Source organism: Liolophura sinensis, chromosome 9, assembly GCF_032854445.1.
Source record: "Liolophura sinensis isolate JHLJ2023 chromosome 9, CUHK_Ljap_v2, whole genome shotgun sequence".
NCBI classification, from domain to species: domain Eukaryota; kingdom Metazoa; phylum Mollusca; class Polyplacophora; order Chitonida; family Chitonidae; genus Liolophura; species Liolophura sinensis.
Window position 1 is genome coordinate 2,348,544 of NC_088303.1, and position 17,378 is coordinate 2,365,921.

The 17,378-nt window shown below is 40.7% G+C and overlaps 1 protein-coding gene across 1 annotated transcript in view; it reads left to right on the top strand.

Annotated features, from left to right (window-relative positions):
- Nucleotides 1-51: 51 nt before the first annotated feature.
- The window catches only part of LOC135474762 (nucleoporin SEH1-like), a 29,039-nt gene continuing 11,712 nt past the window's right edge, over nucleotides 52-17,378 (top strand). Inside the window, 11 exon segments of the mRNA XM_064754351.1 lie at nucleotides 52-285; nucleotides 1,882-1,932; nucleotides 3,813-3,918; nucleotides 8,594-8,712; nucleotides 9,389-9,519; nucleotides 10,479-10,571; nucleotides 13,127-13,160; nucleotides 13,162-13,268; nucleotides 13,600-13,681; nucleotides 14,173-14,251; nucleotides 16,560-16,680. Coding sequence (XP_064610421.1) covers nucleotides 175-285; nucleotides 1,882-1,932; nucleotides 3,813-3,918; nucleotides 8,594-8,712; nucleotides 9,389-9,519; nucleotides 10,479-10,571; nucleotides 13,127-13,160; nucleotides 13,162-13,268; nucleotides 13,600-13,681; nucleotides 14,173-14,251; nucleotides 16,560-16,680 — 1,034 coding nt within the window. The 5' untranslated portion in view covers nucleotides 52-174.

Sequence of the window (17,378 nt, forward strand, 5' to 3'; positions counted from 1 at the left end):
CAATCAAAGACTATCTAACAACTCCTGTGCGACATCAAGAAAAACCGCCATTTCCTATGTCAGGCATGGAGATAATTTCCTTGACGAAGTTATTAGCTGCTGTTAGTTAACACATGGAGTGAATCTCGCGTCAAACTTATTTTAATGTAGGGATTTTCACACATTGAACGGATCATGTTTACTGCAAAGCATATTCCAGCGGAACACAAAGATTTAATTCACGATGTGGCTTACGACTTCCATGGACGAAGAATGGCCACATGCTCCAGTGACCAGACAGTGAAGGTGAACGATTCATGTAGTTCTTGTACAAGATGTTTTATTCTCTTGGCAGAGAATGATACCTCGAAGGTTGGAAGGCAGTCGCAAAGGGAGCTGTAAGGGCTAGGGATATATTTATTTGTGGATCACCACTTACATTCTGACGTCATTTTTTCGCACGGTCACATGCTTTTACTGATTTTTTACTGTAACATGTACGTTACACCTAAATATTACCCTATTCTTTACAAAGTCTGTTGTAAAGACTAGGGTTATATTCATATGAGACGCTTTTCTACTTTGTCCAACCTACCTCATCTAGCCCCACCTGTATCTGAGGCCAAGTGCCAAAGTCGGCAGTTGTAAAGACAAGGGTGACCCTATTGTTAACCAGTGAGCACCTTCTCAGATGTTCATTGTGAAAAGCTGCTTCTTCATTGAATTGACGTCACTTTACCAAGTTAACCCTCCCTCAAGTTTAAAATTCCCCTCTCAAAAAACATCGCTAGTATCATTCCGAATAGAATCACCTTGTGTAATGTGCTATAACAACAACATCAATCTGATCTGATCTGATTTGATTTGATTTTTTTTGCAATTTAATCTGGAACCACTCCTTGGTTATAACATACAGACCCGATCATAGTAAGAAATGTATTTTCTATACCGTTGGCCACTTTCTCAGAAAGTTACTTACTTCAAAAAAAGCTTTTTTTTTTGTAGTTAGATCCGACATAGAGGTACTCCCGTTCTGTGAGAAGCAAAACTTTTTTTTTCATTGGGGCCAAATACAGAGGCGCGTATCCACGTGACTAGGTAGAAGAGCCACACTTTTGTATCTTCAACTTCCCAACTATGACAGGAGACCAGGGCACAGAAAAAGAGGAGATTTGACAAAGTTTGACCCAAATTTATGGTGATAGAATGTGAATCTAAAGTGAAATGAACTGTTAGTTTCGTGGTAAGTGCAGGCTATTGGTTTTTAATTTTGACCAGATTTTTGTCACAAATGTACATCCTACCTTTTCAGATGTAGTCCACATGACAAAAGCATGTGACACACGCACTTGTGCATTGAACCTTTACCATGTTCATGTGTCTTAAAGATGTCTAAAAAACATGTTCCAGTGCTTCAGCTTGAGTGGTGTAGTGGTATTAGCAACCGGTTACAGACCTGACATGTTGTCTGACGGAAGTTTGAATCCAGAGCGTTACACAACAAACTACGTAAATACTTTCAAAAATGTATGAACTGCAAATAATACAACACAGAAATCTCATATATAAGAGTGACACGTGACAGAAACTGGAATGATAAACATCTTATTTACACTGTTTTTCTTTGTATGCAAATTGATTATCTCCACATTCAATTTTAACCAATGAGAAACCAGTAAAAGCATTTGACCGTGGGGCAAAAAATTACATCAGAATGCAAGTGGAAATCAACATGTAAATATCACCATAGTCTTTAAAACTCCCGGTTTGAAACCTTCGGACGTTTAATTTAATGTAACTAAAATGTATTATGATAAAGATATGTTGTAATAACTGCATAAATCATAGAAGTATTGCAACTTGTTTGTTTGTGATCATTTAGTGATTTACTTTCATTTTCAGATTTGGGATGTAGGTGAAGATGGAGAATGGCACTGCACAGCAAGCAGGAGAGTAAGTCAGAATAGGCCTGCCAATTTCTGTAAAATTATTCCACAGCAGTATATAAATTTATGACCAAGAAATCTTTGCTGTCAAGATGTTAATCTTTCAAGCTGTTGTCAGAGCCGAGAACTCTTCCATAGTGACAAAAGCCTGCCACTGTTTACTTTGTGAGTAGACTTACTAAAAAAGGGAAATATTTTAGTCCTTGAAAGTGATTTAGACAAGACTATTTTAAAATTTAGACATTCATCGAAAACAGCAAGTACAACCTTAACAGTCTAGCCCTACCAATGCGCTGTGCTGGTGAATGGTTAAATCGCACCGAAGCGATTGCAATGCTCCTAAGTCCGGGGTTTAAATAACCGCTGACTTCCAGTCCCAGTGATAGTGAGATCTTTGCCAGACGGGCAGGTTTTAAATTAGGCTTTACATATATACAAACTCTGGGGAATTCAAGTGTGGTGGGTAAACAAAGTGGGACTTAATTCGATGTGCTGGTGAAAGTGAATGTCGCTGTGATACACGTTATCCCATTGACTGTGTTTCTCATGTGGACAGAAACTAGTGAAACTAAATGTAATGAGAAGATTGTAATATAGAGCTACATGCATCAAGAGGGTTGATTGAACACATTTTTAGCTCACCTGTACAAAATACAGGTGTAGCATGTCATACCCTGTGCGTCGGCGACAAACAACATTGAAAGCTTGTTAAACATAATGTTATGGGTGGTATCTCAAATAGTATTGCATTTATTGAGCTCAAGGTTTGCACGCATGTAGAGCACAATAGCACCAGGGGGATATTGTGTAGTTGATTCGGTGAATATTAAATACCGTAAATAAATGAATTCCTGACTTACTGTATTGTGTATTAGAATCAAATTTAGGAGTGGTATCTCAAAAAGTACTGCAATTTTTTAGCTCAGGCTTTTACACGCATGTAGAGCACAATAGCACGAGGGGTATCATTGACTCAGAATGTACATATTAAATACCATAAGTTACCAAATTTCTGACTCTTTTTTTTCTATTAGAATCAGTGTTAAACAAATGTTAGGGGTCGTATCTTAAAATGTATAGCATCTGTCGACCTAAAGTTTTACATGCATATAAAGCACAACGACACAAGGGAGATGCTCTGTCGCTGATGCTTTACGTTCATATTAATTACTATAAATTACCAAATTTACAACTTCAGGACTTCAGCTGAAGTTTTGCATTTGTATGTCTCTACAGACAAGCTCTTTGATAGCCTTGCTCATAAATCTAAGTTGTGAAAAAAGTTTTCATGTCTGTTAAGCAGCAATGAAACATCAGAATCAGTGGGAATCAGGATTACGTTAAAAGTTAGCTTGTAAATTTGATAGCATTTACAGTAGATTTCCGAGTCATCTGGCCAAGCGCTTAGTCTCTCACCAATGCGGTCGCTGTGAGTTCAAGTCCAGCTCATGCTGGCTTCCTCTCCGGCCGTACGTGGGAAGGTCTGCCAGCAACCTGCGGATAGTTGTGGGTTTCCCCGGGCTGTGCCCGGTTTCCTCCCACCATAATGCTGGCCGCCGTTGTATAAGTGAAATATTCTTGAGTATGGCGTAAAACACCAATCAAATAAATAAAATAAATAAATCATCTGGCCAAGCTGGACTTTTGATTTTTGGGATCTATTTGTACCTCTATTCTCTAAACAAGCAAACAGTATGTTAATTTTACTAAGAAGCTATGTAGGAACACTCAAAGCATAACTTTTATGGAGGGCTGACCTCCTGCCAGGTTAAAGCATAGTGAGTTGGTAGAACTAACCTGTTGTTTCCCTGTCTCTTAGAAAATTTACCGTACGTTTATATATATATATAAATAAGATAAGTAAACGTGGGTTCTGTTTCATTTCAGACTCACAGTGGCTCGGTGTGGCGAGTGACCTGGGCACATCCAGAGTTTGGGCAGGTTATAGCTACATGCTCTTTTGACAGGACAGCTGCAATATTAGAAGAATTAGGTAAGGTGTTGTGAATATCTGGGACAATTTTTTGGTATTAGTATATACCAGTTCAGTTGTATAGGCCAAATGATCTTCTCGTCCACTACCCTTTTCTAGCTATTTTGTATCAATTCATGCACACAATAGGCCTTAACTGAATTATCTCCCTTGTCACACGACGACAACTATGACATCACAAGATTAGTATTTGAGATGTGAAACTATGAGAAGTGGGACCTCGCCTCCTGAAGTAGGCATATTTAGTAAGTAGGTTGTAATACAACAGTGGAAACTGTAGGCTATACTGCAGAAAATGTGACGTCAGCCTCTGTCTACAGCTTCTCAGGTAGAAAATACATATTTGACAGAGTTGGCCGAAGCTGTATGTCTGTTGTACATGTACAATACATTATATCTGTATTTTCATGAAGAGTTTTTGAATTTTTCTCCAAATGACTTAAAAAATTATGCAACATTTTTCCTGGGCTTTTCAAATTACAATGTACTTAACAAAATCAAAATTCGCCACTGGAACTTCTAAGGGAAAACATTGAGCCCACCATTAGCATGTTAAAAGTGCCGAAAACTAGGTATCCCAATAGTGCTAGTTTTCTTTTGTGCTGTTGCAGTTTCTATTGTATTGAACAATTTGTCTCTGCAGAAAAGAAATGACAAACATTTTTGTTATTAAATGGAAAAAGAATTTTCCTGTCTCAGGAGATGTGTATGGCAGGACAGTAAGTCTCATTGAATAGTTGTGTGACCTATCTCAGGAGATCTGTATGGTGGGACAGTGAGTCTCACTTCATAGTTGTGTGACCTATCTCAGGAAATGTGCATGGCAGGACAGTGAGTCTCACTTCATAGTTGTGTGACCTATCTCAGGAGATCTGTATGGTGGGACAGTGAGTCTCACTTCATAGTTGTGTGACCTATCTCATGAGATGTGTATGTCAGGACAGTGAGTCTCACTTCATAGTTGTGTGACCTATCTCAGGAGATCTGTATGGTGGGACAGTGAGTCTCACTTCATAGTTGTGTGACCTATCTCATGAGATGTATGGCGAGACAGTGAGTCTCACTTCATAGTTGTGTAACCTATCTTAGGAGATCTGTATGGCAGGACAGTGAGTCTCACGTCATAGTGTGTGACCTATCTCAGGAGATGTGCATGGCGAGACAGTGAGTCTCACATCATAGTTGTGTGACCTATCTCAGGAGATCTGTATGGCAGGACAGTGAGTCTCACGTCATAGTGTGTGACCTATCTCAGGAGATGTGCATGGCGAGACAGTCAGTCTCACATCATAGTTGTGTGACCTATCTCAGGAGATCTGTATGGCAGGACAGTGAGTCTCACGTCATAGTGTGTGACCTATCTCAGGAGATGTGCATGGCGAGACAGTCAGTCTCACATCATAGTTGTGTGACCTATCTCAGGAGATGTGTATGGCAGGACAGTGAGTCTCACGTCATAGTGTGTGACCTATCTCAGGAGATGTGTATGTCAGGACAGTGAGTCTCACTTCATAGTTGTGTGACCTATCTCAGGAGATGTGCATGGCGAGACAGTGAGTCTCACTTCATAGTTGTGTGACCTATCTCAGGAGATGTGTATGGCAGGACAGTGAGTCTCACGTCATAGTGTGTGACCTATCTCAGGAGATGTGTATGTCAGGACAGTGAGTCTCACTTCATAGTTGTGTGACCTATCTCAGGAGATGTGCATGGCGAGACAGTCAGTCTCACATCATAGTTGTGTGACCTATCTCAGGAGATGTGTATGGCAGGACAGTGAGTCTCACGTCATAGTGTGTGACCTATCTCAGGAGATGTGTATGTCAGGACAGTGAGTCTCACTTCATAGTTGTGTGACCTATCTCAGGAGATGTGCATGGCGAGACAGTGAGTCTCACTTCATAGTTGTGTGACCTATCTCAGGAGATGTGTATGTCAGGACAGTGAGTCTCACTTCATAGTTGTGTGACCTATCTTAGGAGATCTGTATGGCAGGACAGTGAGTCTCACGTCATAGTGTGTGACCTATCTCAGGAGATGTGCATGGCGAGACAGTCAGTCTCACATCATAGTTGTGTGACCTATCTCATGAGATCTGTATGGCAGGACAGTGAGTCTCACGTCATAGTGTGTGACCTATCTCAGGAGATGTGCATGGCGAGACAGTGAGTCTCACATCATAGTTGTGTGACCTATCTCAGGAGATCTGTATGGCAGGACAGTGAGTCTCACGTCATAGTGTGTGACCTATCTCAGGAGATGTGCATGGCGAGACAGTGAGTCTCACATCATAGTTGTGTGACCTATCTCAGGAGATGTGTATGTCAGGACAGTGAGTCTCACTTCATAGTTGTGTGACCTATCTCAGGAGATCTTTATGGTGGGACAGTGAGTCTCACTTCATAGTTGTGTGACCTATCTCAGGAGTTGTGTATTGCAGGACAGTGAGTCTCACTTCATAGTTGTGTGACCTATCTCAGGAGATCTGTATGGTGGGACAGTGAGTCTCACTTCATAGTTGTGTGACCTATCTCAGGAGATGTGTATGGCGGGACAATGAGTCTCATGTCATAGTTGTGTGACCTATCTCAGGAGATGTGCATGGCAGGACAGTGAGTCTCACGTCATAGTTGTGTGACCTATCTCAGGAGATGTGTATGTCAGGACAGTGACTCTCACTTCATAGTTGTGTGACCTATCTCAGGAGATGTGTATGTCAGGACAGTGACTCTCACGTCATAGTGTGTGACCTATCTCAGGAGAAGTGTATAGCAGGACAGTGAGTCTCACGTCATAGTTGTGTGACCTATCTCAGGAGATGTGTATGTCAGGACAGTGACTCTCACGTCATAGTGTGTGACCTATCTCAGGAGAAGTGTATAGCAGGACAGTGAGTCTCACGTCATAGTTGTGTGACCTATCTCAGGAGATGTGTATGTCAGGACAGTGACTCTCACTTCATAGTTGTGTGACCTATCTCAGGAGATGTGTATGTCAGGACAGTGACTCTCACTTCATAGTTGTGTGACCTATCTCAGGAGATGTGTATGGCAGGACAGTGAGTCTCACTTCATAGTTGTGTGACCTATCTCAGGAGATCTGTATGGTGGGACAGTGAGTCTCACTTCATAGTTGTGTGACCTATCTCAGGAGATCTGTATGGTGGGACAGTGAGTCTCACTTCATAGTTGTGTGACCTATCTCAGGAAATGTGCATGGCAGGACAGTAAGTCTCACTTCAAAGTTCTGTGACATATCTCAGGAGATGTGTATGGCGGGACAGTGAGTCTCACATCATAGTTGTGTGACCTATCTCAGGAGATGTGTATGGCGGGACAATGAGTCTCATGTCATAGTTGTGTGACCTATCTCAGGAGATGTGCATGGCAGGACAGTGAGTCTCACGTCATAGTTGTGTGACCTATCTCAGGAGAAGTGTATAGCAGGACAGTGACTCTCACTTCATAGTTGTGTGACCTATCTCAGGAGATGTGTATGGCAGGACAGTGAGTCTCACTTCATAGTTGTGTGACCTATCTCAGGAGATCTGTATGGTGGGACAGTGAGTCTCACTTCATAGTTGTGTGACCTATCTCAGGAGATCTGTATGGTGGGACAGTGAGTCTCACTTCATAGTTGTGTGACCTATCTCAGGAAATGTGCATGGCAGGACAGTAAGTCTCACTTCAAAGTTCTGTGACATATCTCAGGAGATGTGTATGGCGGGACAGTGAGTCTCACTTCATAGTTGTGTGACCTATCTCAGGAGATCTTTATGGTGGGACAGTGAGTCTCACTTCATAGTTGTGTGACCTATCTCAGGAGTTGTGTATTGCAGGACAGTGAGTCTCACTTCATAGTTGTGTGACCTATCTCAGGAGATCTGTATGGTGGGACAGTGAGTCTCACTTCATAGTTGTGTGACCTATCTCAGGAGATGTGTATGGCGGGACAATGAGTCTCATGTCATAGTTGTGTGACCTATCTCAGGAGATGTGCATGGCAGGACAGTGAGTCTCACGTCATAGTTGTGTGACCTATCTCAGGAGAAGTGTATAGCAGGACAGTGACTCTCACTTCATAGTTGTGTGACCTATCTCAGGAGATGTGTATGGCAGGACAGTGAGTCTCACTTCATAGTTGTGTGACCTATCTCAGGAGATCTGTATGGTGGGACAGTGAGTCTCACTTCATAGTTGTGTGACCTATCTCAGGAGATCTGTATGGTGGGACAGTGAGTCTCACTTCATAGTTGTGTGACCTATCTCAGGAAATGTGCATGGCAGGACAGTAAGTCTCACTTCAAAGTTCTGTGACATATCTCAGGAGATGTGTATGGCGGGACAGTGAGTCTCACTTCATAGTTGTGTGACCTATCTCAGGAGATGTGCATGGCGAGACAGTAAGTCTCACTTCAAAGTTCTGTGACATATCTCAGGAGATGTGTATGGCAGGACAGTGAGTCTCACGTCATAAGAGTTACCCTTGTGTGTACATGTAGGATTTGAAAGGTCCAGGAATATTTATTTTATTAGCCCCAAAAGTGCTGGAATTCTTGGTAGGGAAAATTTTCCCTTAATGACTAAATTTACATGTAGCTTGTGAGAGTGTTGTTATCTATTAAATTGGCTTTGGAGATATTTTGTATTACTACCACTACTAATCTGTTATCCAGCTGGCGAGGCCTCACTACAGGGTGGTCAGAGTCATTGGGTGAAGAGGAGCACCCTGGTGGATAGCAGGACCTCTGTCACAGACGTCAAGTTTGCACCAAAACATCTAGGATTACAACTGGTAAACTGCACTTCTATCAGATTACAAACACACTTCTTCCATTCATATAATTACCTCCATTGCTTTTAATTGTACTTTTTGTGATGTCAATTTGATATTGAGTAGGTGGCAGTGTTTCCTTAAGTAGTCGTGAATGTAGTTTGCGGAGACCACTTGCCTTCGGCCGATAGGAAAAATGTATGTTACATGAGAAACTGCGTCTGTAATTCACAAAATGTTGTTTGGCACTCCAGTTTCGTCTGTCAATAAGACTGGCTATTCTTCAGTAACACCACTATGATATAAATGAAGTAGTAAAAATATGTTTCAGTTGTTATGATCAACCACTGTCCTTCCAGTATATTCCAATAATTTTACCACGTCTGTATAACCAAATACAGAACCGGAGCTGTTTGAGAAAACAAAACCTGGCACATTGCTTTGTCATACATGTAATACAGCTTTTCAATATGGGCTCCCTTGTAGTAGGTTAATTTGGGCTAAAATATTTTCAAACATTAAGAAACAGTTAACATGGGTATAAGAAATTTTTCATTTGTCAGGCAATATTCTCCGTAATTTGGGCTTTTTATGGTATGGTGTAAATTAGGTGCCTCGAAAGACTATAAAAATATTCTGGTATAGTAACCCAAATGTATCATATCTGTTCTAAATTTTACTTTGTTGACTCAACCAGGCTACCTGTTCCGCAGATGGAATCGTCCGCATCTATGAAGCCCCAGATGTCATGAACCTAAGCCAATGGTCATTACAGCATGAAATCCCCTGTAAACTCAGCTGTAGCTGTCTGTCTTGGAATTCCTCGCGGTAGGATTGATATTTCCAGTTTGTGCCTAAGAGGTGTAGCCAGTGGCTTCCACCATAATGAGCATTGCTGTGGTGGATGCTCAGGATATAGCTCAGTGAATGATCCATTCCAGAAATATTTTTCAAGTGAGACGTGGAAGTGATAATTCACGAGGTGCAAAGCTATAATGCCTACACAGCATGTATCACGACACCGTACAGGATGTGTTATGTAACATTATCTTGTAGGAATGTAAAAATATCACTAGAAATCTATATAGCATTTCAAGCATACAAAGAAAAGAAATTTGTATGAAAACTTCACTTTTGTTATTGGCAACCAATGTTATCTTTTATTCAATTTACCTGTTAGTTTTAATACAGCTTGATTTGCTTGGGAGCCCAAATGCTTGCCAGAACTAAAGTGAACTTTAGATATGGCCCTGATCTAACTAGATGAAATCCTGATATTTCATCTTTTTGTTATGTAAACAATAGTCATTTGAATATTACAGGTTGGTTAAATTGGCCTCTAGAGGCTTACCAGGCAACTATACTATAATGCAGTGGTGGTTCTAAAGAGCAAGGCTCAGCCCAGTTTACCCTTAATATGTACACACCACCTTTACATTTTCTTTACTTGCAAACATTTGGGGCGGTATGGAGGCCTCGCTGAGTCATATGGTTAAGCACTCATGTGCTGTGAGCATCAGGCCGTTGACAAATAAGGCCATGTGTTTGGATCCAGCATGAGCTGTTTAGACTTAGTAGGTTTGTCCGATATATATGAAATGTCGTTTCACTGTAAACACCTCTGATTGACAGTGCTTTGAAAACTCTCTTAACATAACTCTTATGTAAAATAAAGGAAAGATTAAACCTTAAAAATACTTTTGTTTTCTGACTAACCATGTTTTGTTTTTACCCTAACAAAGACTTTTTAATGATGACAATATTGGGCTTTTTTTCCCTTTCCTCAGAGTTCACCCGCCAATGATAGCAGTGGGAAGTGATGATGCTAACAGCTCAGCCGGTGGCAAGGTTCAGATATACGAGTACAGCGATAACACAAGGTATGTGGTAGCATACGAAACCCTCTGCTGTACAGAAGTGTCCAAACCATTTGTGGTGATTGAGGGGTAATCTGGATTCACTACTTGGCGAAAGCATTTCCTGACCTTAGGCAATGAGTATGTGATGTAGAGCCCTCTGCCATACAGAAATGTCCAAACCATTTGTGGTGATTGAGGGGTAATCTGGATTCACTACTTGACGAAAACATTTCCTGACTTAGGCAATGAGTATGTGATGTAGAGCCCTCTGCCATACAGAAATGTCCAAACCATTTGTGGTGATTGAGGGGTAATCTGGATTCACTACTTGGCGAAAGCGTTTCCTCACTTAGGCAATGAGTATGTGATGTAGAGCCCTGTGCCATACAGAAATGTCCTAACAATTTTTGGTGATTGAGGGGAAATCTGGATTCACTACTTGACGAAAACATTTCCTGACTTAGGCAATGAGTGTGTGATGTAGAGCCCTGTGCCATACAGAAATGTCCAAACCATTTGTGGTGATTGAGGGGTAATCTGGATTCACTACTTGGCGAAAGCATTTCCTGACTTAGGCAATGAGTATGTGATGTAGAGCCCTGTGCCATACAGAAATGTCCAAACCATCTGTGGTGATTGAGGGGAAATCTGGATTCACTACTTGGCGAAAGCATTTCCTGACTTAGGCAATGAGTATGTGATGTAGAGCCCTGTGCCATACAGAAATGTCCAAACCATTTGTGGTGATTGAGGGGTAATCTGGATTCACTACTTGACGAAAACATTTCCTGACTTAGGCAATGAGTATGTGATGTAGAGCCCTGTGCCATACAGAAATGTCCAAACCATTTGTGGTGATTGAGGGGTAATCTGGATTCACTACTTGGCGAAAGCGTTCCGACTTAGGGCAATGAGTATGTGATGTAGAGCCCTCTGCTATTCAGGGTGAACTATGATCAGAACTATGGGGCCGCTTTGGGCATAACTGGACTGTTTACATACAAGTGAAAACGTCTTCACTCTGTGTTAAACTTCTGTCAAATAAAGAAATAACCGTTGACACAAGGGTGTTGTCACATTTGGAGATGAATTTAAGGGGTGAACACCTTTGTAACCTGATATCACTGAAACTTTGTTTCATACTGAGTTTAAAATATCAAAAAGGGATTTGTCAATAAGTCAATAAGCCTATGCAAAATAACACTTGTATCACTGAAGGAAAATAGTGAAAATAGTTCACCTTTATATAAATTATAAAAGGAAATTTAACAAAACCACTCAAATTTTTTTAATTTGTAGTAATATACAGCATGAAACGATATTATTCAGGGAGGAAAAACGTACCTGTCAGTGTGTTACGTGACAAACTCAGTGTTGTTTCAAAGTTCATCTCTATTTAATATGTATATTTGCATGCGGCCTGCTAGTAACAGAGGTAATTGTTATTCTGTGATTGACATAACTGCCCATGACACGTTCTTTCTACAGTCTTATTATGCCTTAAGCTTAGTCACACCTTGAGCTCGATTGTTCTGACGGATAAGCACCCAATAACAAGTATACTGAGAAACCAGGCTCCCATTCACACATGTTCACTTGACTTGTGAGTGACCACAAATGTCTAGTACCGGTATTCTGATTGATTCATATAATATTTTGACTGCCAGTTGTAGTCAGATTATTTTGATTCTGGCAATTAGGTTATTCTTTAGTTTTGATAGCAGTTATTTTTCAGATGTTTGTCAGGTACTTTGACAAAGTGCGAAGTTCCTGTCTGTCTGGTTTCCTCCACTCTAAAACCTGATGGTAGTGACATGTTTTCATTAAGCGAAAACACCTGTCAAATGAATAAGTGTTGGCTGACGAATGCTTCTGATCCCTCATACCATAGATTTCGTCCACCAGAAAGAATCACACCCTGTTTCATCTATGACTTATCAATGTGAATATTGCTCGTATGGTTAGGGTGTATGAAAAAACATTGTGATTTTCTTTGAGTGTATTGTTGGCACGAAATCGAACGACCGGCCCTAATAGCTCAGTTGGTAGAGCGCCTGCTTCAGGGGAGGTAGTTCCAGGTTTAATCATGCGTCGGGTCACACCTAAGACCTTTTAAAAGAGGAAGTTGTAGCTTCCTCGCTTGGCATTCAGCGTTAAGGGGGATATTATAGGAACTGGTTTGACCCGTATCAGTATAATGGCTCGGGTGAGGCGGCTTACTTGCCCTCGGTAAGTCATCTCATTGAAGCAGCACTAGATAAAAGGGTTGTTAAAATCCGTCCTCCAACAAGAATGAATGTGACAAGCACTCCTCATGACTCCTTCGTCATCATATGAAACATTGTTAAGGACGACGTTAGACCCCAAGCACTCACTCGCTCGCTCACACCAAATCAAAAAATTGTTCTGTGATATTTGCACAATGCATTTGAAATGTAATTTAATAAAATATACAGAATTTCAGACATTCCAAGACATTTTTTCATGGTTTGTCACCCTTTGTTTGGTTTTGCTTTTGTGTAACTCTTGTCTGAGAACTGATGGATAGGTGTGAGCAGTTTTTGTATTTGTTTTAGGAAGTGGAGTAAGGTTGACACCATCATGACTGTAAACAGAGCCTGTACATGACGTGGCCTTCGCACCAAACTTGGGGCGCTCGTATCACCTGCTTGCTGTGGCAACACGTGACCTGAAGATTTTAACTCTCCACCCTCTCAAGTAAGGCTTTCAAGACGTGCATAGAGATCGATTTGTAGTGTTTAGAATCATTGGGTGATGAAATTAATGGGTGTCCAAAGATGGACAAATTAAGTCATTAGGTCATCTCCATGGGTGGGAGAAAATCAGGCAGAGTGCGAGGGGAAACCACGGCCATACATACATGTAGGTTGCTGCCATACCTTCCCACTTACAGCTGGAGAGGAAGTCAGCATAAGTGAATTAATGTTCACTAAATGACATGTTCTCAGAAGTGACTTAGTTTTAACAAGGTCAGTGATGCTGTTGAAAAGTACACAGACTTTGATTGAAATAAAAGAACATTGTTCAGGAGGGATCAAAGTGCTGGTCAGACAGGGGTGACAAAGTTGTCCATCAACCGTGTTGCTCAGTTTGATGACCATGGATCGCAGGTGAGTGGGAACAGACCTTGATCAAGGAGACAATAGAAGTGGTGAAATTAGACAAACTGTTAAAGCTCACTATAATGTGAGTGTATGTTCTGGTGGGTTGCAAACAATGCTTGGTGTTAAAGCAGCAGATTTCATTTGTGGGCACCGCACTCAGACTTGAAAATGACTGAAAAATTGCTGTTAAAAGCTCACATCTTGTGTTGTGTTTAATCTTTCTATGAGCAGTATATAGACTTGGCCTGTTTACCTTTGCTGTTTACCTTGAAAATTGAATAACCAGTTTCTGAAAGTTTGAACATGTACACTTAATTGTCATTTATTGGTGCTACACTAAAAATATCCATCTGAATGTTAACATTCTTTTCACACATGGCCAGGTGAAATATGAAATTTTTGTCAATGAAAGTAGACATAGGTAATAAAGAAAAATCAAATAGATGTATAGGCAAGAGTACATGGGCACTAACCTAAGTCTCCTTCCCCATCTCAAGGTATGGAGGATAAGCTGGAATGTGACCGGGACAGTGCTAGCCTCCTCAGGAGATGATGGAATGGTGCGTCTCTGGAAAGGTGAGTCCTTCAATCCTCTTAGCTCACTTCATCTATTCTCTGCTGACTCCATTAATGTTTATTTATTAATGATTTGTTTGATTAATGTTTAATTCCATACTTACCACTTATGAGAAGGTGGCTGGTTTTAATGCTAGAGGGAACTGGAGTGCTGGCCCTTGCCAAGTTACTGGCAACCTCTCCCACATGTGGAATAGACTTGCCCACCATATTGGTGGAAGACTAGAGGATACAGACCAGTGATTGGCATAGACTTGCCTGCCATATTGGTGGAAGACTAGAGGATACAGACCAGTGAGTGGCATAGACTTGCCCGCCATATTGGTGGAAGACTAGAGAATACGGACCAGTGATTGGCATAGACTTGCGTACGCCATATTGGTGGAAGACTAGAGCATACGGACCAGTGATTGGCATAGACTTGCCCGCCATATTGGTGGAAGACTAGAGCATACGGACCAGTGATTGGCATAGACTTCGTTTGAAGGTCACACGCATAGGCGCCCGTGTTAAATGTAGACTGTATTATGTATGTAGGCTTATCTAAGTATGTTTGGGGTTTTATATCATACAACAAACATTTACCAAGTGAACAACAGTTAATTATATATATGTAAATATACAATCTGAATATGTATTTGCTTACAGGATACATTAGCATCCAAATAAACATATGAAGTTGTTCAATATTTACAAAAATTTCTGACATTCCACTGAAAGTTACAGGTACAAGAACATATGTATATGCATTTCAGGACTACTCAATCCTAGCTGTAAATGCCCTTTTTTCTATTTAGAAAATTTGGCAGAAATGTCAATATCATTGCCATGTTTTATCATATTTTTTCATATTTTTTCTACTTTGACTGAATTTGGAAATGGTAACTTGAACAAATTTTATCTAGGCCTAAATATTGGGGCCCTCTGTTTGTGTTACTTTGGTAAGCCCCAACCTGACCTCTGTAAGGCTAAGAATCTCTGACATATATAAAAAGACACACAGAGGCCCTAGCTTTATGAAATCAGTTTCTAGACAGTCTAGAAAACAAGTTTTGCCCCTTAAAAGCATACTTTGGTTTTTGCACCCTTTTATGTTCACAAAGAGTTATTACATTTATCAGAAACATTTTCCCAGGTTATTTATGAGAGTAAACAACACTTTTTGAAATAGCTGTTAGTTGGAATATTAGACAAAAAAACGCTTAGAATGCGTCTCTGGCTGTCTCGCAATCCATAGCTTCCAGAACCCTCAGCAGGACTGACAGTTTTTCGATTCTGGCTAAGCCACCGTTTCCAAGGCGGCTTGGGCCTCAAGATTCCTTGGTTATGCTCAAAGCGACCGACTGTACTCACAGCTTCATCATATTTGACAAGGGCAGCTAACTGCATAATGTTTTTGAACGGAGCACGCTCTGACACTGGTTTGGAGCCACCTTTGCCATCAGAAAAATCAGAGCATTCTCAGACTATGAAAGCTGTTGCCAGTGACATGGCAAAGTCTAGCTCACCCGATGAGCTAGCTAATGAGCAAAGCATTATTCCTGGTTAGCTGAGACAACTTCCCCTGTACATGTGCCCTCCAACAGTGCAGCCTGTATGAGGTTTTCAGTGTGTTTATCATGTGAGGTCGGGGTGACCCCTGATAGGAAAGACACTTTTGCTGGACCTTTTTCACAGCACAAGATTTTTGAGATTTTGAGACGTGCTGTACATTTGGCCACAGATAACATCACTCGGCGGCTGACTCCTATTCCTGCCAGTTTGATTTGACTGCCTTTGTATTGTAGAGTGAAGGGTTTTTTGATGTAGGAGCGAGTAAATATTTAAAGAAATCATGCCTCATGTCAGGTGAGTAGACAGATTATGAAAAAAAAAGTCCTTGTCAGTCTGTGAACATAATTTGTGCTGTTGGTTTGGTGTAATGTGGCTGTCATTTATGGTATGAAGCCTACCTGTACTGCCCCCCTCAAACATGTTGAAAACAGTTCTTCCACCTAAATCACACACATGTAATAGCCAACGTCAGGAACAATAGTACACCAAAACAGTAGATTCCCGTAATTTCCCCGTAAACTCACCATGAAATCTGGAATGTGGTATTTTAGGTGGAACTAGGCCATACCTAAACTTCCAGTGATCAGCGTGCCAATATGTTATGTGAGAAATTGTGAAGAAAAAGGATATAAAAACAACTAAACCTAAACAAAAGCTGATGAGTAACTTACCAAAAGATGACATCCTGTGCTTAATACTGATTGCAAAGAATATTTAAAATGATTTTTACTGTAACTATTTTTTATTTTACCAGCAAATTACTTAAACAGTTGGAAATGCATTGAAGTTTTGAAAGGGGATGGATCAGCCAAGTCTGCCAAGAACGTGGAGAAAGCGGAAGCGGCTGCTAGTCAGAGTGGCTCAGCAAGTATCAGGTATAACAAACTACCCCCTATATCCCACCCCAGTCAGGTGGTGTGGCATTAGGCACAGCTCACCTGTATTACCTGAGCTACCCTGCTAACAACCACTCGGTGAAGACAGGTGACATTTGGTGCAAGACAAAAGGTTTGCTCACTAAGACAGACCCTGCTCAAAACTGCCCAACTGGTGACGTTTATAGGGAAGAATTTTTTGGCATCTTTATGCAGTTTACTGTTCTGATTAAGTTATTTCAATTTTTGTAATATTATGCAACACTGCTTTTCATGTCTGATTACACCAGCACATTTTCAGTCCTACACCCATGGCATTCCAGCATTTTATAAATGTCCACTAACCATTTGGAAATACAGGTACAGTTGATACAGCATTTATTTTTTAGCGATATTCATCGAAAGTGAAAATCACCCTTTTCATCATAACTCAAATACTATTAATTTTGCACTCATAAAAAAGTGTCCCTCACATTGAATATAATTCAATTTTATACTCTTAAATATACGCAAATAAAGTGCCAGTAATCAGCAAATGTTAGTTTGCTATTTTGGTGTTTTTTGTATGAGAATTCATATGTTTTTAGTGTTTATTTGGATTGTTCTAGCCACTATCTAATTGTTACATGTGTGAAAACCCTGGCTTCCCTGGGGTCATCATGGGAATGTCTGCCAGCAACTTAAGGATGGTTGTGGGT